General features: G+C 40.8%; 1 protein-coding gene across 1 annotated transcript in view; it reads left to right on the top strand.

The window, feature by feature from the left end:
* Positions 1-21,246, top strand: part of CNOT6L (CCR4-NOT transcription complex subunit 6 like) — a 42,157-nt gene that overhangs the window by 15,845 nt on the left and 5,066 nt on the right. Inside the window, exons 2-11 of the mRNA XM_032223795.1 lie at positions 3,717-3,838; positions 5,427-5,613; positions 7,024-7,109; positions 9,249-9,338; positions 9,621-9,689; positions 9,817-9,974; positions 11,674-11,828; positions 12,936-13,087; positions 19,342-19,569; positions 21,007-21,209. Of these exons, the coding sequence (XP_032079686.1) occupies positions 3,727-3,838; positions 5,427-5,613; positions 7,024-7,109; positions 9,249-9,338; positions 9,621-9,689; positions 9,817-9,974; positions 11,674-11,828; positions 12,936-13,087; positions 19,342-19,569; positions 21,007-21,209 (1,440 nt within the window). The 5' untranslated portion in view covers positions 3,717-3,726. The remainder of the gene's footprint in view (positions 1-3,716; positions 3,839-5,426; positions 5,614-7,023; positions 7,110-9,248; positions 9,339-9,620; positions 9,690-9,816; positions 9,975-11,673; positions 11,829-12,935; positions 13,088-19,341; positions 19,570-21,006; positions 21,210-21,246) is intronic.

Here is a 21,246-nt window from a genome sequence, read left to right as displayed (position 1 = left end):
AACTGCGGTGATTCGCTTAACAACTGTGGCCAGAAAGGTCGTAAGATGAGACAAAACTCACTTCACAACTGCCTTGCTTAGGAACACAAATTTTAGGCTCCATTAATCGAGGACTGCCTGTAAAATGTTACCAGCTCATGGATTAAAGCGCAGTGTGATATTTGTGGCCAAGCGTTAAGGATGGATAGCACACGATAATTAAGCCAGGCTCAGTTGCAAGAATGGTTTTGTGTGTTCGTTTTTAAAATGAACGTTTTTTGTAAAGTTCACATTTGGGTGTTGTTCCTCTGAAGTTGTATGGAAAAGAGGATTTGACTGTAGTGATTATGGTTAGATCCAGAATGGTGGCTATTTTAAGAAAACAATCCACCCACTCCCTTTGTCCTTGATACAATTTGCTTCATTTGGGAATGCAACCCTTTGGCAGCTTGTGATTTCAAGGATGCCCTTGTAAATCTATAGCCTGGAGTGTCGCTTTGTCTTCACTGTGTACAAATGCCAGTTGCTAAGGTACATATTTTGTGCGCGTATATTTTTGTGTGTCAGCCAAATAGGGCCACTGTGCATAAAATTCTTTGAAAACTTTTGTGTTTGGACGTAGTAAGCATATATTGTTGACTAGGGCAAAGAACAATTTACCATTAGAAGTATATTTAAAAACAACAACAACACACATAGCAGCATATCCTAATTCTGAATGGAGCCTGACGATGCACAGCTGTTTGGAGCAGATGAGCTCAATCCAGCTATTGAGTTATAGAAAGTTAAATTTCATTTGCTTAAGGAGATCTATGTCTACAGTCGCCTGTGCATGTCTATACAGGTAGTCCTCAACTTACAACAGGTCATTTAGTGACCATTTGAAGTTACATTGGCACTGAAAACATTTACTTATGACCTGTTTTCACACTAATGACCATTACAGCACCCTCATGGTCACGTGATAAAAATTCAGACCGTTGCCAACTGACTCATACTCATAACGCTTGCAGTGTCCCGGGGTCACGCAATCACCTTTTGCAACCTTCTGACAAGCACAGTCAAGGTGGAAACCAGATTCAATCGTGCTGCTAACTTATCAATTGCAGTGATTCACTTAACCACTGTGTTAAAGAAATGTCATAAAATGGGGCAAAATCCATGTAACAAATGTCTCACTTAGCAACAGAAATGTTGGGCTCAATTGTGGTCGTAAGTCAAGGATGATCTGGATCTGATCCAGGATTAGGGCTCTGAGAAGAACACATCTAGAAGCTGACAATCTCTAGATTTCCTTTGCCACAGACAAATGTATAATCAAGCAAAATGATTCCTGATTTTGAATTTCGAAATTCCAAATTTCAGGTTTATTACTTTTTCCTAGTTTCTTCTCCAACTTAAATGCAGGAAAAAAAAATAGAAATTTCCTCTTCCAAAATTCCACATCATTGTTCTAAACATAAATGCCAGCTTTTGCCATTGTTATGCTAAGGAACAGTGTAATTAATTATGTGCTATATTTCATAATTGAAAGCCTTAATTTACCCTAAGTATTAATTTAGACCACTTCTGTGTGGCAAAATAAAAAATTAAAAGTCTCTAAGGAAAAAGTGGTTAGTATTTCTAGGAAATTAATGTTTCTATTTTGAGAAAAAAAACTTAATGACTCTAATTAAATTGCCACAGAATGGCATTTCTATAGAGATGGCAGATTTTTTAGAAAGTAAATTACCCATAAAAGTTACTTATAATAAATTTATCATTTTTGGTTCACATTACTCATCTTTTTGGCATGAGATAATAGCTTTTAAATTTGTTTGTAGGAGCATGGTTAGATACACAGTACAATAATACATACTTAGAGGAAGGTATTGAGCAAACTTTTTGTTTATTCTATTTTTACTTCAGAAGTATTTACTTAGTTAGATATGATGATAGTATTTTCACGTGAAGCAGATCCAGTGAATAGGTAATGTGTATAAAATTATGCCCATGCATTATTAAAATTATTTCTATATCATTTTTCTGTGCACTTAGGCTTTAGAGTGACATACTGTTTTTAAAATGCAGTAACAGTAATATCCTATAGAAGAGCACATACAGTGATATCATAATATTATAAAGGGAAAATATTTTAAATTAAAAAATCCAGTAGAAGCTACCAGATATAGGACATTCATTGAGACTTAGTTTGCAATGGTGTCTTCTTCCAAAATACTCTTTTGAACTGGTCACCAATTCCCCCCCCTTTTTTTTTTGATAAGTCCACCATCACCCTAAATTTATTCTTTGCCATTGGGGTATTTCTAGACACCTTCAGATCTGCCTGCTCCAAAATGAATCTTGTCTTGAACCATAAGATGGTTGCAGCAAATGAATTTGGTAAATAAATAAAATCTGTCTGACAGCGAAAGATAGAAACTACAGCTTGTAGAGGGTCTTGCTACCAAAGGAATTTCATCTGCTGGTACCCAGGACAGGACTTCCTCAGTGGTGGCCCCCTCTTTTATGGAACCGTTTGCTTTTACATAAAGATTGCTTCTTCCCTGCTGGGATTCAGAAGAGCCAATAAAAACATGGCTAATTGATAAGACCTTAACACTGTTGTTAGGTTGAGCAGTTCTTTCATTATAGCATAATTTCAGACTTCTGCTTTTGCTCTTTGTTTTTCATGCAAGTCTCTTTTTCGCAAGCTTTTCAAAGCCAGTCCAGAATGGATGGCACAGTACAGGTAATCCCCGATTTACGACCACAATTGAGCCCCAAATTTCTGTTGCCAAGTGAGACAGATGTGTAAGTGAATTTTGCCACTTTTTACAACCTTTCTTGCCACAGTTGTTAAGTGAATTGCTGCAGGGATTAAATTGGTAACCCAGTCGTTAAGTGAATCTGGCTTCCCCGTTGAAGGTAGCCAAAGGTGATCACACGGCTTCTTAACACTGCAACTGTCATAAATATGAGTCGGTTGACAAGCATCTTAATTTTGATCATATGACCTGTTGCTGTAACGGTCATAAATGTAAAAGAAAAAAGATCATAAATCACTTTTTTCAGTGCTGTTTCAACTTAATGGTCACTCAATGTACTGCTGTAAGTCGAGGGTATGTAGTAATAAATACAACATTTTAAGACTCTAGAGAGTGGCTCCCATTATGGCTAGCTTAATTTTCACTGCAGAATTTTACAGCAAACAAGCTGTCAGCGTTCCAAGTATCATGTAGAATTAAATCCGAGTCCAAGGCAAAATGATCCTTAAAAGTTCCAATTTAATAAATCAGACATCTTAGCACATCTGTGGAATCCCAATTATGGATGTTACATTGGATTTCACCCAGTTGAAAGTTCATGATCTTATCCACACACCCATAAATTCATCACATGATCCAATCATCTTCTTCCACGCTGGCATCTCCACCCAGCTGCTTCCGGTCAGGTGCAGAGGTGCGGAGACAAAAGATGACCTTGGGCTTCTAGAAAGGAATAACAACAACACATCCCACAATTCTACTCTTTTCTATTCCCCCCTCCCAACTCCTACACTAATGAAACAGCATAATGAAATAAGAGAGAGAGTGGCAGGCCAAAGATGCTTAAAGGGATATAACTGCAGGCCTGACACAAGCCTTTCGTGACATACTGTATGTACAACAGTTATCTTCCATGCTTATAAATCATTTAATGATGAGATGTGTTGTTATAACTTACAAGCTGTAGTAACGAGACACTGTTTCTTTCAGACTAACAGGGATGCCAAAGGAAAAATATGATCCTCCAGATCCTCGCAGAATATATACCATCATGTCAGCAGAAGAGGTAGCCAATGGGAAGAAGTCCCACTGGGCAGAGCTGGAAATCTCGGGTAAGGAATTCAATAAATGACCAGATCGAAAGAAAGTAGAACAATGTACTCCCTGTGATCTGGACTCTTATGCTCCTATTAAACCTCTTTATGGGATCGTGTATGTATTTAGTAGATCCTTTTTGTACAGGTAGTCCTTGACTTATGACCATAATTCAGGGGTGTCAAACTTGATTTCATTGAGGGGGGCATCAGGATTGTGCTTGACCTGTGGGTGGCGTGGCCAGCTCAACATCACTTGCTCCTGTGGTGGCCCGAGCACTCTGCCAGTGAAAACGGGCCCCCGAGCTCTGTTTTCGGCTGCGACAGCCTCCTGCAACCCCCTGCCAGTGAAAACAGAGCTCGTGAGGGGCGCATGCTGCCCTCCTGAGCTCTGTTTTCACTGGCAGAGGCACCGTGGGCTGGTCCTTCGCTGTTTCCAGGGAAGATCTAAGCATGCCACAAGCCTGATCCGGCCTGCGGGCCTTGAGTTTGACATTCCTGTCATAATTGAATTGGGAATTACTGTCGAAAATCATGCCGGTCATCCTGTGATTGACCTGATTTTATTACTTTTTTTTGCAGTGGTCATTAAGTGAATTGCCATGGTCTTTGAGCAAATCTGCAGTCATTAAAACATGCTGTGGTGGTTAAAAGAACCCATTGTCCACAATGTGTATTTTTTGTTGGAAACTGGAAATCAATACAGTCATGTGACTGTGGGATACTGCAGATAGGGATAAAGTTGGCTGGTAGCCGAGCACCCAAAATGCAATCATGTGACTTGGGTGGTGGCAGCCACCAGAACTTCAAATCCAAGTCATAAATACCTTTTCTTTGGTCCATCAGCATTTCAAAGCGACTAGTTGTAAATCTAGGATTACCTGTATTGGCAAGTAGGGTTTCCTTTATCCCGTATTTGTGACTTTCATTTTTTCCTACTCAGGAAATGTATCCTTGTTAAATACTTACTTTAATCCAAATGCACAGAGAAGAATTTTTTAAAAATAATGGGTTTTTTTGTAGAAGAGGCAATTGTTAATATTTAATTCTTTGGTCTTGACATCTATCTTCGCCTGGAAGAAATAACAGTTTTTGCCTCTTCTGTTAACCAATAGAAAATTCTGATACAGAATAATTCTTAATTATTTGTTTATATATATATCTTACTGATTTTGTCCACTGTGACCATATGTGCCTGTCAGTGGTGGGTTTCAAAAAATTTCGGAACCTCTTCTGTAGGTGTGGCCTGCTTTCCAGGTCCACTGGTGGAACCTCTTCTAACCGGTTCGGTAGATTTGACGAACCGGTTCTACCGGTGCGAACTGGTAGGAACCCACCTCTGGTGCCTATGTGAAAGAGTGTCAAACTAGCTAAAGAGACAATTAAGAATTATTCTTGAATCAGAATTTTCTATCTGTTAACTGAAGAGGGGTGTGTGTGTGTGTGTGTGTAGTAAGATGTTATTTTCACACTGAATAGGATAAATTCTGTTGGCTTGAAATCATTGTTTGGTACACGATTGGTATGTTTTGTTGCAAGATGAAGTATATTCGTTGAGCTTGTAGAAGAAAACTCTTTAACTCTCTCTACCTGTTTCTGATTTTAGGTAGAGTGCGCAATTTAAGTCCATCGCTTTGGTCACTAACACACTTGACAGCTCTCCACCTCAATGACAACTATTTAACTCGCATTCCACCTGATATTGCCAAGCTTCATAATTTGGTTTATCTGGATCTCTCATCCAACAAACTCCGTAGTTTACCAGCAGAACTAGGAAACATGGTTTCTCTCAGGTGAGGAGTCTCTAGTTCTCTTCCTAACTAATTTCAAATCTAGAAGTGTCTTTGCTGATGTTGTTTTGGCTACTGTAGTGAAACAAACAAAATGTTAAAAAAAATATGATATTTATGTAGTTATTTACCAAGCACATCTAAATTATATTAAAGTAACCAAAATATCTTTACAATCCCCAAGGCATGTAACAACTTTTTTTTTTGCAATTTGTTTTTATTTTTAAACATAAAAAAACAACATAAAAAAATTATCATCCATTACATACAGCATGTCGTTTGGTTACCAGTGTTTTTGCATCCATATTCTCAATTACATTTACAATCACAGATTTTTCATCTAATATAGCTAGATACCTCACTTTCATTGTACAACGTATATTCAATTACAGTTAATATTTTTTTTAAATAAACCTAATTCCCTTACATTCTTGATTGTCTGTTTAATAACAATATACCTTTATATAATCACATATCCCGATATGAAAAAGATTTACCAACCATTTATATTTGTATATCACTGTTTTCAATTATGTATAATCCCACCAATCAACTATCGAGTATGCTTATGTTCATTATTGTCCTTGTACATCATACATTCAAACAAAGATGAGCACCTTTTGAGCACCCCGAATGTTTGGAGATTGAAAGTTGAAAAAATTTGACACGCCCTACGTTACTGTATTGATGCAAGAATTTTTGTACTTTTCTTTTACATACTTTTGGGTGGGGTAGTAATATTTTTAAATTTGTGCTCTTTGGCATAAGATGAGCAAGAGCATTGGCGAAGGAGGATGATTCAAACTATGGATAAATGTCTTTACATATGGTAGAAAACTCAACATGGGACTCTTATTTTGGATAATAGTTTCTCTTCTAATGTGCCATTCTGGCATTTTTATGTACTTTGGAATGAGCCTAATATCTGCAAAACTACTTGTTCAAAATCTTTTAAGAATTTCTAAGCATCCTAGTCAGGATGTTTATGATCTTGAAAAACAAGCTCGGCTACTGTTCTAGAGCCAGAGGTATTTTTTACATTCCCCCCACCCTAAAAACTGGACAATACTTCTTCTAATGTTTTGTCCTACTTTATCTGATCCTTTATTTCAGATTGTTTAGTCAGTAGCCCTTAGCCTTGGTTACATTTGTGGGCTTCCTTCAGCTTTTGATTGATCCATTGTGATAGCAAATCGTAAATAGAAGTTGTTATTTTGTTAGTACACCTTACGATCCAGCACTCACTGTACACCTTTATCCTCAGAAATGGTTGGTTTAGAGGTTGGCTGAATATACTAACACAGATGCTCTGATGTGTTTTCCACCTCACTACTTAGAAAAGTATCCCAATGAATGCAGATGTGTAAAACCTCTTTTAAATTGTCTTTATTAAACAATTTGCTCTGGTTTTAGGGAATTGCTTTTAAACAACAATTTGTTACGAGTTTTGCCTTATGAACTTGGACGGCTCTTCCAGCTACAAAACCTGGGTCTGAAAGGTAAGGGGTAGTAATAAATATATTTTTATGTGCTTAAGTGGACACTTCATCACTGGAGGTTTTAAAGAAGGGACTAGAAAGTCACTTGTCTGAAATAGTATAAGTTTTCCTGCTTCAGCAGGGGGCTGGACTAGAAGACCTCCAAGGTCCCGTTCTGTTCTATTCTACTCTATTCCCCTTTTGTCTGACCTTTTTCCTCCTATGTTAACCTCTTCGAGGCAATATGGGTTGTCCTTGACTTACAACCGCAATTGAACCCAAAATTCCCATTTGCTAAGTAAGAGAGTCATTAAGTGACTCTCCATCCATCGAAATAAAAGGTTCCAAACAACCAAAAAAACACCTCAAGACTGATATCTAATTTGATTTTCCCCATCTTACGACCTTTCCTGCCACAGTTGCTAAGTGGATCCTTGCAGTTGTTAAATCAGTAACAGAGTTGTTAAATGAATCTGGCTTTGTTTATCAGAAGGTGGCAAAAGGTGATCCCCGTCGTAAATACATACCAGTACCATTGTTACTTTGAACGGTTGCTGAACCGGTTGCTTGTAATAAGTCGAGGACTACCTGTGTATATTGTATATATACTACATATCCTTAGCCTGATTCTTTATTTCTAACCTTTCTATATTTCTAACATCATCTCCCATCCTGCCTAGCCAAATCTGGGGAATTATGTCAGTTAAAATCAAATTAGATATTAGTCTTGAGGTGTTTTTTTGGTTGTTTGGAACCTTTTATTTCGATATGATTTACTTCTGCTGTTCTGCGTATAGAATTTTTGCACTAACCACTACAGATCTATATTGTTGCCCAAACCTCAACATGTGTCCATATAGTTTCCAGTAATCAAGGTTAACTCCGGAAACACTTGGATTAATCACATTTAGAGAGAGTTAGCAGAGCAGGCAGGGAAGGCTAAAGTTATTCTCCTGTTAGAAACAAGATCAGCCAGGTAGATTTTCCTTAAAAGAGCAAGTTCTGTTGGCAAATGGAATGCCTCTTTGAAGCCCACAAGCAGTCTTTGCTTTTGTTTCCAAGTTACATGTTTTATTGTACCGATAAAGTTTTTGACCTGTTTATCAGCCCTAAAAAAGAATCTAAGCCAAGAGGAATGTCTTCAAGGACAGAGCTGCCTTTGAATTATACTTTGAAAACTCCAGTTGCAGATAAAGATAGGAAAACATTGAACGCTGTGGTTTTTCATTAATCTACTTAAGATGATTTCTGCCCATATTGTTTTAGTTTCAGCCCCGTGAATTTAAAAAAAAAAAGTTCCAAATACTTCGCCAAATATTAAGAAAATAAATTTCATGAAGGACAAAAAGCAGAAAGGCTCTGTTTTGGAAGACAGAGCCAGATAAATAGAGTTTGAGATAAGCTCTTCATTTAATGGGGCGATGGCAAAATATTTTCCGACTGTCCTTCTGATTGTGTACCAAAACGGATTTCACAATAACTCCTGCTTTCCTCTCAGTACTACTTTATGCCTTGTTAAGACCATACTTGCATCCAGTTTTGGTCACCACAATGTAAAAAAGATGTTGAAACTCTGGAAAGAGTGCAGAGAAGAACAACAAAGATGATTAGGGGGATGAAGGCTAAAACATATGAAGAACAGTTTCAGGAATTGGGTATGTCTAGTCTGATGAAAAGAAGGACTAGGGGTGACATGATAACAGTGTTTCAATATTTGAGGGGCTGCCACAAAGAGGACCTATTCTCCAAAGCACCTGAGGACAGGACAAAAAGCCATGGATGGAAACTAATCGAGAGAAGTAACCTAGAACTGAGGAGAAATTTCCTGACAGTTAGAACAATTAATCAGTGGAACAACTTGCCTCCAGAAGTTGTGAATGCTCCAACACTGGAAGTTTTAAAGAAGAGACTGGACAGACATTTGTCTGAAATAGTTCAGGGTTTCCCGCCTTAGCAGGGTGTGGACTAGAAGACCTCTAAACTACCTTCCGAATCTGTTATTCTGTTGGTTTACTTGTGTCTTTATGAAGCATTTTCTCAGGGAATGAAAATGTTATCATTTTATAGTAAATGTTACAGGATTGTTGTAGTAATGTTACTTCATTCAAACAGAGAATATTGTGGAAGTCATTTCTTATAAAAATCTTGCTTTGATTCCAGGCAATCCTTTATCACAAGATATTCTCAGCCTCTACCAGGACCCAGATGGGACACGTAAATTGTTGAACTACATGCTTGACAATCTAGCAGGTAACAATTCTTTTTAAACGCTGATACCAGCAATCTTTCCTACTTAAGATATATAAGCTTTGTTAGGGGAATAATTTTATATTCGGAGTCCTCCTAAAAGGATATGTGTGCTCTCTGAACACACTATTTTATGCCGAATGCTCTTGCTAAGAAGAACTGGCTACTTGGTGCCACGCGGGTGCCATGTTTATGCCATGCATGATTATGACATTAAATTCCAGTTCTTCAAGGGATTTGGCTTGCAAACTCTCATTAACATTCAGTCTCTTATCGTTGTTTCAGTTCATCCAGAGCAGCTGCCTCCAAGGCCATGGATTACGTTAAAAGAGCGAGACCAAATTCTGCCCTCAGGTATTCCTTCACTCATCTTTGATTGCCAAGCTGTATTCTCTCTCTGCTCCAACTAACTCAACGCATCATTGTGCTTAACAGAAGAGCCCTTATACTTTTTTTTTTGTGTGTGCTTTCTTTTCTCCAGCTACGTTTACTGTCATGTGCTACAATGTATTGTGTGATAAATACGCTACCCGACAGCTCTACGGCTACTGTCCTTCCTGGGCTTTAAACTGGGAATATAGAAAAAAGGGAATCATGGAAGAAATTGTGAACTGGGATGCAGATATCATTAGCCTTCAGGTAATTACAACTAAAATAGGTCTATTCTAATGTAGCGCTTGACTCCCAAACACCTGTTTATACAGATATAAAATTGTTTTTAAAATTGTTTCTTGGAGGAAAGGGACAACAGTCCTTTGTGAGGGGAGGTTGGACCGAGAGAGGAGGAGGGCATCGCAGTGGACTGCTGTGATTAAAGGTGGATTTGAACCTGGGTGTCCTCAGCCATTTGTCTGAAATGGTATAGGGTCTCCTGCTTGTCCTCCTGTTGGACTAGAAGACCTCCAAGGTCCCTTCCAACTCCGTTATTCTATTCTGTTCAGTTCAGTTGTTCTCTATCGCCTTAACTATTACAATACATTGATTTCGGGTGGGTCTGGATCAGGGGTGTCAAACTGGATTTCTTCGAGGGCCAGATCAGCATTGTAGTTCTCTTCTGCGGGCCAGCTGGGGAGGGTTGGGGGGGGAAGGAGATGTGAGATGGAGGTTTTGGCTGGCAGCGCTGTAGGACGCCGTCCAGACAAAAAACTCGGCATGGAGGTCCCCTCCCCCTCGGCTTCCCATTTTGGCTGCTAGAAGGACCACAGGCTATCCTTTGCTATTTCCAGGCGAGCCCTGTGGGTCAGATTTAAGCACCCCGGGGGCTGGATCTGGCACGCGAGCCTTGAATTTGACACTCCTGGCCTAGACGGTTTCCTTGGATGCTTTTCAAACTTTTAAGATGTGTGGACATGCTGGCTGAAAATTCTGGGAGGTGATGCTTCTTACCCACCTTGCCTAAGAGCACATGTGTATGTGCTTGCCCACTTCCCGGGCAAGAAGGGGGTGCATGTCCACGCTCGCTTGCCCGGTTCCAATTGGCTCAAGGTCCGGTAGTGGGCTGCAGCCTGGGGGTTGGGGACCCCTGCGCTGGTCATTGCCAACTGTAGGGGGCGATACTTATCTCCACTTCAAGGGTCACTGAGCAAGGGCTGTAAGAGCATGACCTCCCAGAGTGCCGTTACCTTGCCTAAGGCGGAACTAGAACTCACCGTCTCCTGGCATCTTAACCACTTGTGAGCATCTTTGGAGCATCATGGTGGCCATTTGTTGGGTTCCTCCTCCTACTGAGGTTTTTGGAAATATCGTTCAAGGACAGGAGGGAAAATAGCTACCCAGGCATCAATCAGATAAGTTTCAGAGATGATCTCACACGAGCCCTTTCTAACTCACAGGGAGTGAGGGAGGCACATTCACACTTGCAAGATTCTGTTACAGGTAGTGCTCGGCTACAGAGGGAACCAGAACTTAAGTGAGTCACCACATGACCAGACTTTATTTTATGTCCATGGTGGTTAATTCATTAAGTGAATCTGCCTTCAAAGGTTTTTTGTGTCGTTGCTGTGAGTAACGAGAGATTGTCCTTTCTGTAGTCCCAAATGTGCTTTTTTTTCCCAAGAGGCAATTGGACTTCCTTGTTTTGCTCTGAAGAAGCTTCTTGGATGAGAAGCGAAATGTCTTCAGAGCAAAAACAGAAAGTCCAGCTGCCTCTTATAAAAAAGCCCCTTTGGGGCATCCATGACCTGGGATGACTGGGAATCTCCATAGACATTCCTTTCTGTAGATTCTCTGCATTCCAGCGTAAAAGGTTTTGAGAAACAAGTAGAAGCCAAAAGTCATTGCTCTTTTTTTGGCACAGTTTTCTCTTGGGCACCAGTAACCCTGCCGTATTCACTTCCAGGAAGTAGAAACCGAGCAATACTTCACCCTCTTTCTGCCAGCATTAAAAGAGCGTGGATACGACGGATTTTTTTCTCCAAAGTCACGTGCCAAAATCATGTCTGAGCATGAGCGAAAACATGTGGACGGTTGTGCAATATTCTTCAAAACCGAAAAGTAAGAGATTCATTCCTTCGTGTTGCGGCTCGAGTGTGCAAACAGCCCTGTTCGTTCCCAAATCGGCATCTGCTCTGGCCACACAGGCAGCAATTCTGAAATCACCACATCCATATAAAAAAATGCAGAAGGAAGGCTTAGAATTCCTGCTAGTCATTTTTTTTTTTAATTTCTTACAAATAACAGCCCTTTTTCCAGATTTTTATCAAAATGTAAAATACAGGAATACAAAGGAAAATGAAAAACAGTGGGAAAATAGAAGAGGATTTGGTTTGTTCTTAGGTTTGGTCTTATAGAAATAAATAAATAAATAAATATATGTATATATGTATATATTTTGTTGTATTTGTGCTGATAAATAAATAAAGGGAGACTAGTATAGATCTATTTCAAGCTATTTAGCTCTCATCAGCTAGCCATACCCTTACTGGGATTTGTACCTGGGCTATATTACATACTAGGCAGACATCTTAGCCATTAGGCCACAGGCTCTTATCCATTATCAGCGAAGCCAGGGTGAAAGGTATCTATTAGATTTTTAGGTATCTAATAGATATGTATATATGTATACGTATGTATGTGTGGGGGTATATGTGTTCCAGCATAACTCTGGAACGCCTCGAGCAATTTCAACCAAACTTGGTACACAGATGATTTGCTCTCTGGAAACAAATACTGTGAGGGTTAGGCACCCCTAACACCCCTCAGGGTGTGTGTTCTCTTAAGATGCAGCCTGTTGTGCTATACTGCTGTACTGGCTTCTACTGTAGAGCGCAGTGGAGTTGCCATGTTAACGGCTTCACAGTACTCCACAAGGGGGCTCCCTCTGGTAAGGGGGAAAATCCAACATTAGAAATTACATTTGGTCTGGACATTTCCCCCCTATAAATAAACACCTGGACAATGCCAGGTTATCAGCTAATATTATATAAAAGTAAAAAGTTGAGGTTGTATATTATTACCTTATTCTACTGCACCAAAAGGAGTTGGAAGTGAATGTTTTTTTTCTTTTCCCCTTTTCAAACAACAGTCATTATAGATTTGTTTGTTTCTCTTTTTTTTTCCAATTGGTGATTTATGTATGGATGTTGGGTTTTGGTTCACCAGGTTCACACTGGTGCAGAAGCACACGGTCGAGTTCAACCAAGTGGCGATGGCCAACTCGGAAGGATCCGAAGCTATGCTGAACCGAGTTATGACAAAGGACAACATCGGAGTTGCGGTTGTGTTAGAGGTGCACAAGGAGCAGTTTGGGGCAGGTTGGTGTTTTCGTGTTTTCATCCAAACGAGAGGACGGTTGCAGGCTGGATTTTATTTGTTACATTTATAGCTGAGCTTGTCTCTTTTAAGAGTTTGAGTTGGCTTCATGTGGGTCTCCATTCCCCCCCCTCACCAATCCTGCCACCACCATAACAGCAACTGAAAAAGAATGACTAGCCCAAAGTCATTCTAGGCTTCTGTATCTTGAGGCTAGTCTAGAATCTGGAAACTACACAACCAGCTTCAGTAATTTGGAGACAGGAGGGGCCCTGCCTGTGAGTCACTCTTGATTCACAATGACCGCCTGGACAAGTCCCTGCAATTTTCATAGCAAGATTGTAGAAGTGCTAGAAAACGTAGAAAAGAATGTTGAGACTCTAGAAAGAGTGCAGAGAAGAGCAGCAAAGATGATTAGGGGACTGGAGACATGAAGAACGGTTGCAGGAACTGGGTATGTCTAGTTTAATAGAAAGAAGGACTAGGGGAGAGATGATAGCCGTCTTCCAATATCACAGGGGCTGCCATAAAAAAGAGGGAGCCAAACTATTCTCCAGAGCACCTGAGGGAAAGACAAGAAGCAATGGGTGGAAACTAATCAAGGACAGAAGTAACCTAGAAGTGAGGAGAAATTTCCTGACTGTTAGAACAATTAATCAGTGGAACAACTTGCCTCCAGAAGTTGTGAATGCTCCAACAAGAAGATGTTGGATAGCCATTTGTCTGAAACGGTATAGGGCAGCGATGGCGAACCTTTTTTGGCTCGTGTGCCATAAGGGGGGAAGCGCAGGGCATGCCGCACCATAATGCAATGTGTGACCACCCCAGTGCGCATGTGCGCATGAGAAGTGCCCCCCCCATTTTTTGCAGGGTTTTTCGCCCTCCCCAAACTCCAGAGGCTTTATAGGAGCCTGGGGAGGGCGAAAACAGCCTCCCCTGCCCCCCCCCCCCCAAGAGGCCCTCCGGAGGCTTCAGGGATCTTCAGGAGGCCTCTGGAGGACTAAAAAGGACCTTACGAGCAAACCGGAAGTCACTTCTGGTTTGCTCGTAGCGCCGGTTTTGGCATGCTGGCCAGCTGACAGGGCAACACCTCGCATGCCCTGACAAATGGCTCCACGTGCTACAGGCGCGCCATCCCGGGTATAGGATTTCCTGCCTAGGCAGGGGGTTGGACTAGAAGACCTCCAAGGTACCTTGCAACTCTGTTATTGTTTTTTTTTTTTTTTTAAATATATTTTATTCATTTTTCACATTCCATTTGCAATCACTTATATACAGGGTATTTACTATAAGAAAAGAAAAAAAAAAGAAAAAGGGAATAAAACGAACAAATAAAAAGGAAACACAACTCTTCATTCACAACCCCACCTAACCCTTCCATCCTCCATACACCCCATCTACCCCCTCCAACTTTCCTTTCTCCCTCTAACACTCCCCTCCTACTTCCCTTTCCCCTCAAACCTTCCTTCTCCCCTTACTCCCCGGACACCCTCCTTACATTCCCCTTACTCCTTCCTTACTCCTCCCTCTTCTTTCCCTCTACCTCCCTCCTTGGTGTATGCCTTTATTTGAGTGTTGTTTGATCTGATAAAATGAACCAAGGAAAAAAAAAAAAAAATAAAAGAAAAAAAAAGGAACCGCCGTATATAAATACATTCTTGTTCTTATTAAGACTATGTTAACACCCCCCCACCCCACCCCCCACAAATCCCCATCCCTAATCCTCCCGACTTCCCAGGGCCCACACCTGGCACTACCTTCTGTCTAAAATATCTTGTATACATATGGATTGAAAAAAATAAAAGTAATATATCAAAAAAAAGAAAAACAGAAAAAAAAAGAAGAGAGAAAAGAAAAGAGAAAAGAAAAAAAAAGAAACCACTCTTTGTGTTGATCTCAGCCCCCCATCTTTATCTATGCTTAAATAGTATAAATCATTCTATCTGTATTTTATTCTCGTCTCTTACTTCTTTGCTATTTACCCCAACCTTCTGTAGATTCTCCCGTTCCTCTTCCTAAACCTCGTGATCCCTTCCGATAAAATTTAAGCAGCGTGGTTCATGCCATATATTCAGATATAACTTTACAGACGAGTAATCAAACTTTCCCTTCTAGTAAAATTTAAACAGCGTAAATGATCTTTCTTAACCCCCTTTTCAAACAGTAATTCAAAATAATCTAGCCAAGCTTCCCCTTCTTAGTAAAATTAAGCAGCGTAGATCAAATATTACTTTACACAGGAATCAATTTCTATCTTAAGATAATTTTTGTTTAAAATGTAGCTCAGAGCGATTTCGACCAACTTTCCCTTCAAATAAAAGTTAAATAGCATGGATCATTCCTTGTATTCAAATAATACTTTCAGCAAGAGTCAGTTAACCTTCTATTTTAAAGTAGTCCCTTCTAACAAAGTTTAAACAACATAAATCATTCCACATTCTTTTTACACTTATCTTAAGATAATCCCAACCGGCTTTCTGTTCTAATAAGCTTTAAACAACGTAAATTTTACCCTCATCCCTTGCTTGTCTGATGTTTACCACTATCAAATTTATGCTAACGTTAATTTAAAATCTAGCTCAAAGTAGTTTCACCCAGCTTTCCCTTCTGATAAAAATTAGTCCGCTTTTTCTACCGGAGAGAGGTCTCAAACCCCCATTCAGTCCTCAACTTTAGCAAGCATTTTGAAATGTCTAAATTCTCGATCTCCGTTTTTCTGCTTCTCCGAGGGAGGAGGGGCTACCCCCTCCATCTTGCAGCCACATGGCCGGCCGCTTGCCTTCTCCTTCCGCTTGTCTCTCCTCTCTTCCAAGCGCGTCAGGAAGTCCCGCCTTCAGAGTCCTACAATAGAAATCTTGAGCCTCCGAAACAGAGTTAAGACGAAATCTTTGATTCTCAAATGTAACCGTGATGCCGGCAGGGGCCTCCCATCTGTATCGAATCTGTTGACTCCTAAGCTCCTTAGTTAAAAAGGTGTAGTCCCTTCTTGCTTTCAGCATCTGAAAAGGAATATCTTTGAAAACAATCAGGTCCTGGCCGTCAACTCGGAGACTGTTATTATGAAACTTTTGTACAATCGCATTTCTAGATTCTTTTGTAGAGAAATGTATAATTATGTCCCTCGGGAGCTGTCGCTGTTCCGCTATCAATGAGTTCTGGCGATAGATTTTCCGAATCTGCCAATCAAAGTTAAGTCCCGGGCTTCCCAGCGCATGGCTGAAGGCTTCAGCAAAGGTCTGTTTCAAATTCTCTTGCTCCTTTTCACGGAATCCTCTGACTCTTATTGCAAATGCCTTCCTATTAAAATTTATCATCATAAGCTGTTCTTCATTGTCTCTAATTTTTTGTTGTAAAATTTGAATATTGGTAGTCAAATTAAAATTAGCCTTCTCCAGACTTTCCACTTTGTTCTCTATTTCAGCAGAGTAATCTGACAGGGCAAACACGGCTGCAAACGTATTCGCCTTCATTTGATTAACTTTAGACTTTAGATCATCATATAGTTCCAATACAAATTCCTTAATTTCTTGTTTAAAGGCATTAAACATTTTAAAGAGATATTCCTGTGTTAAAAATTCTCCAGTAGAGGGCATAGGAGACAAAGGCTGTGATTCCAGTAAAAATTCTTTAAATTCTTTAGACACATTTGTAGCAAGACGCTTCTTTGACCTGGGTGCCATAATAAATAAACAAGTAAGCAGCGCTTTGCTCCCCTCTATTTCCAAAGAAGAAGAGTTTATTTTGTTAAGGAGCGGTCTGCAGGAAGATAAAACCGGCTAAGTACATCCACTATCAATCATCCACGGAGAGAAATCGCCATTTTGAAGTCCATTTAGACAAAGAAGTCTCTAAGACATATGGTGCTGGTATTTAAGATAGTAATAAAAGCATAAATCTCACAGGGGTGGGACCCGCCCGTATCAACTCTAGCTTGAAAAAACTTTGTTTTGTCCTGGGGGGGGCTAGCCTGTCTGGGGCTGCCAAAAAAAAAAAAGGCAGCTGAGAAGAGCTGGCTGGAGATAAAAGCTCCGCTCCGGATCTAATCTCTTTCCACAGCCCAAAAAGAGAAAAAGGCTGTGGTTTACGAATAGACCCTAGCCTACGGAACTATCCTCCCTGCCCCTTTCTTAGCCAAAAAGGGGTGCTATCTATGATCTTATTTAGATATACAGACCAGATCTCTGAGGAGCTCGATGGAGCCCTCCTCGGCAACAGGCCACGCCCCCAGGAAGTCCTCTGTTATTGTATTGTGTTGTTTTGTGACTGCCTCCTCCTAGGGCTGAGAGGGGGGGACACGACTGGTCTATTCACCCAGATAACGTCACATCTAAGGCAGAACTGGACATCGTTGTCTCTTGGTTTCCAATCTAGTACCTTAAATACCATATTTTTCAGAGTATAAGACACACCTTTTCTCCCCCCTAAAAGTGTGGAAATGTTGGTGAGTCTTATACAGCAAATACAGCCATTTTTGGCCTCCTGAAGCTCTGCCCCTGTATCCCATATTTGCGGGAAATGGGCCATTTTTGCCTTCCCCCAGCCCCCAGAAGCACTCTGCAGGTTTCAGCAGGGCTAGGGGACGGCAAAAACGCCCCCTGTTTTTGCAAAAAATGTCCATTTTTCCCCCCCAAGAACAGCATTTTTGCCTTCACAAGCCCCGCTGAAGCCTGCAGAGTGCTCCTGGGGGCCGGGGAGGACAAAAACATTTTTTCTTACTTACCTCTTTGAAATTCTGGTGCGTCTTATACACCGGTGCATCTTATAGTCCGAAAAATATGGTAACTGCATCAAACTGGCTCTTTTTGTATCAATGCCATTAGCTTAAGTGAAGCTGACAAAGCACAAGATTGGAGGAGGATGCTTGGGGGAAAAAGGAACTGTGCCACCTTGGCAAGCTGCTCCAAGGCCATAGGACTGGAAGGAGGAGGGAGCCGCATACCAACCTGGGCTTAGACTGACTGTTATGGAAACATCTTGCAGGAACTTGATTGGTGGTCAGCGAGAGGCAGAAAGAGAGAATTTCGTGATTTTGGAGGCGAATGTTCCAGTTCTCTGTTTGCCTTATTGCTTTACACTTGACCCCTCATAAAATTATACCTTTCTCAACAAATGCAGCCAAAGAACATATTTTTTTTCTTAGAAGTTTAAGCTGCGACAGGTGGGACATCGACTTTACATGGGGCTCTGCGGGAACAGAGCTTCCAAGGGAGAAGATCTGCTCATCACAGCCAAGAAGGAGAAATCATTATCTGTATCTTTTCAGAATTATTTGGGTGGGTTAAATTAAGCCTGGAAGAAAGAAGAGGGGTTGGTATCCTTTGTAACATTTATCTGGAATGACTGGAGAATTCGGATGGGAAAGCATTTATTTACCTCCCTGGTAATCTAGGCGGGGCCATGATTATTGTTAATTGGAGTCGTAGGACAGGCTCCCTGCTAGGGAGAATTAAAGCAGGAATTTTCAGCCATCTGCACTGGGCCCAGAGGAGTGGTGGGTTGCAGGCGGTACGCCCTGGTACGGGCATACCCGGTGCCTGCCGGGAGCACCAGGTACCGTTCCGGTATGGTGCTCCCGAGGACTCACCCGCCCGCCCGTGCTCCTTACCTGTATTTAAGCTCTTCCGCGCACAGAGCATACGGTGCCTGCGCGATGCTGTGCTGAGCAGCTGGAGCATCACGGAGGTAAGGACGCACAGCCTGTGCTGTGCCAATGCATGTAGGTGACACCGGGCCCCATTGCACCGTACCGGTTGCAACGGGATCCGGAACCCACCACTGGCCCATAGTCACCATTTCTTCCTCCTCCTCCTGGGCCTCACAGCTTGGTCTCATTCTCACCAGCACTAAGCAGAGCACTTATTTCTCTGTCCACCTGGTGAATCCCTTGCAAAAATGGCCACCTGAGAAGCCGGGGAGCTCTCACGAAACAGGCCAAATGGATGACCCCTCTCTGCTTCTGGCCAGGTGGATATATTTTTTGGGGGGGACCTGATGATTTTGGCTGATGGGCCATATGCGGCCAAGTGAGGAAGGCAGGTCCAGTTGAGGTCCCTCTGCATCGTATCCTGCCTGTAACCACTTTGTGTTCCTGGAGGTATGTGTGTTATATGTCAAAATAGGCAGCAGGGGGGAAATACATTGTGTGAACAAATTCTACCCCATTTATAAGTGCCCTATCTGGCTACGACGCGCAAAAGACACACATTATCTCAGGATGAATTTGTTTTAATTCTGACAACTATGCCTTTGATCTTAGGTATGAAACCACTTCATACAATGGACGGCCAGCTGCTTATAATAGCAAATGCCCATATGCATTGGGACCCTGAATATTCGGATGTAAAGCTTGTCCAGACGATGATGTTTGTCTCTGAACTTAAGAATATCCTTGAGAAAGCCTCTGGTCGTCCCGGAAGCCCAACAGCAGACACAAATTCCATTCCTATGGTGCTGTGTGCAGATCTGAACTCACTGCCTGATTCAGGTGATTCGGAAGCAGCTGCCTTAACTGTGGAGTTGATCCACGCCTTTTATTTTTTTAAGAATAATTTTAATCTTTGTGCAAAACTTAAAAATATTCTTAGAAGAACCACTGTCAATGTTTAAGACGCTATGTTAATTATGATTGTTACTTGAGTGAGAGGGAATTAGAAGATCAGATATTTTAATGCCTGCTGTATTTTTTCCAGAACCTGTTCTTTAGGTAATAAAGAACAAGATAGATCAAGCAGTAATGGCATCTACTTTTCTTTATGTAGCAATAGCAGTTAAACATATACCGCTTCATAGGTTCTAAGCGGTTTACAGAGTCAGCATATCGCCCCCACAGTCTGGGTCCTCATTTCACCCACCTCGGAAGGATGGAAGGCTGAGTTAACCTTGAGCCGGTGAGATTAGAACCGCTGAACTGCAGATAACAGTTAACTGTAGTGGCCTTCAGTACTGCACCCTAACCAATGCGCCACCTCGGCTCGACTTACCTCAGAGTTTTTAAAAAGGTGTCTCTATATGATTAAATTTGAAAAAGGAGGTTTATTAGGTAATGCAATCGTTTTGAGTAGAAGAAATGGATCTAAGCATTGGTTTTGAGATTAAAATTAATATCTAGAGAATATCTGATCAATTAATAAGCTTGTTGCAATATTTTTATTAAGAAAATGCTTAGAATAGGGAAAGGTGAGATGTATATAAGAGAATCTGAATTTTCTTGGAGAGAGGAACATGCTAGAAAATGCATTTCTACCAAAATAATTGAAGCCCGATTGCGTGGTTATTAGCCACTCCAGCTTTTGCCAAAGTATAAAAATGAGGTTTCAATTGGATAAATAAAAAAAGTAATTGGAAAAAGGCAGCCTGTCATTGGACCAGGTCAGCTGTAGAGAAAATGTTGAAATGTTCCGAGTATTGAGATGCACACCCAAATTTTGTATTTATTTCTTTGGAAGTTTATTCTCTCCTATGCAGTAAACACAGGATTGCTGCTTCACCATTAAATTCTGATCTGTATTCTTAAATCAGCGTGACTTAACTTTTCAAAGCTAAGCTTTCTCCGACACATTTCTCAGATTGTATAGAATAGTATTTTAATATTGGCAGAGATTTTTGAAGTAGGCTGACCTGCGTGAATATGCACAAGTCGTTGGTCAAACTAGCAATTTCTCATTTATTGTACCAGTTATTTTTATCCATAAACAAGAATGTGGCAGGACGTTAAGCAACTTTCTAATTCCAGTGCATTAAATCCAGTTAGCGGGTCTTCAATAACAATTGTGGCTCTAACTACTGAATAATATATATATATATATTTTGTAAATGTTCATACTTGTCTAAGGAAAAAGAAATTGTTCGCTTGCTGTTGCGCAGTAAACATTGAAGAGTTACAGTGCAATTCAGTCTTACAACTGTTGGTTATTCAAACCAGGTGTTGTGGAATACTTAAGCAATGGAATAGTGGCCGACAACCACAAAGACTTCAAGGAGCTGCGTTACAACGAGTGTCTCATGAACTTCAGTGGCAATGGAAAGAATGGGGCTTCTGAAGGAAGAATCACTCATGGTTTTCAACTCAAGAGCGCCTATGAAAACAACTTGATGCCTTATACTAATTACACTTTTGATTTCAAGGTAAGTGTGGTTTGATTCTTTTTTTAAAAAAATAGTC

The sequence above is a fragment of the Thamnophis elegans genome, chromosome 9 (assembly GCF_009769535.1).
Source record: "Thamnophis elegans isolate rThaEle1 chromosome 9, rThaEle1.pri, whole genome shotgun sequence".
In the NCBI taxonomy this organism is placed as follows: domain Eukaryota; kingdom Metazoa; phylum Chordata; class Lepidosauria; order Squamata; family Colubridae; genus Thamnophis; species Thamnophis elegans.
The sequence above is the reverse complement of the archived record's forward strand: the minus strand, read 5'-3'. Positions and strand labels throughout refer to the sequence as shown.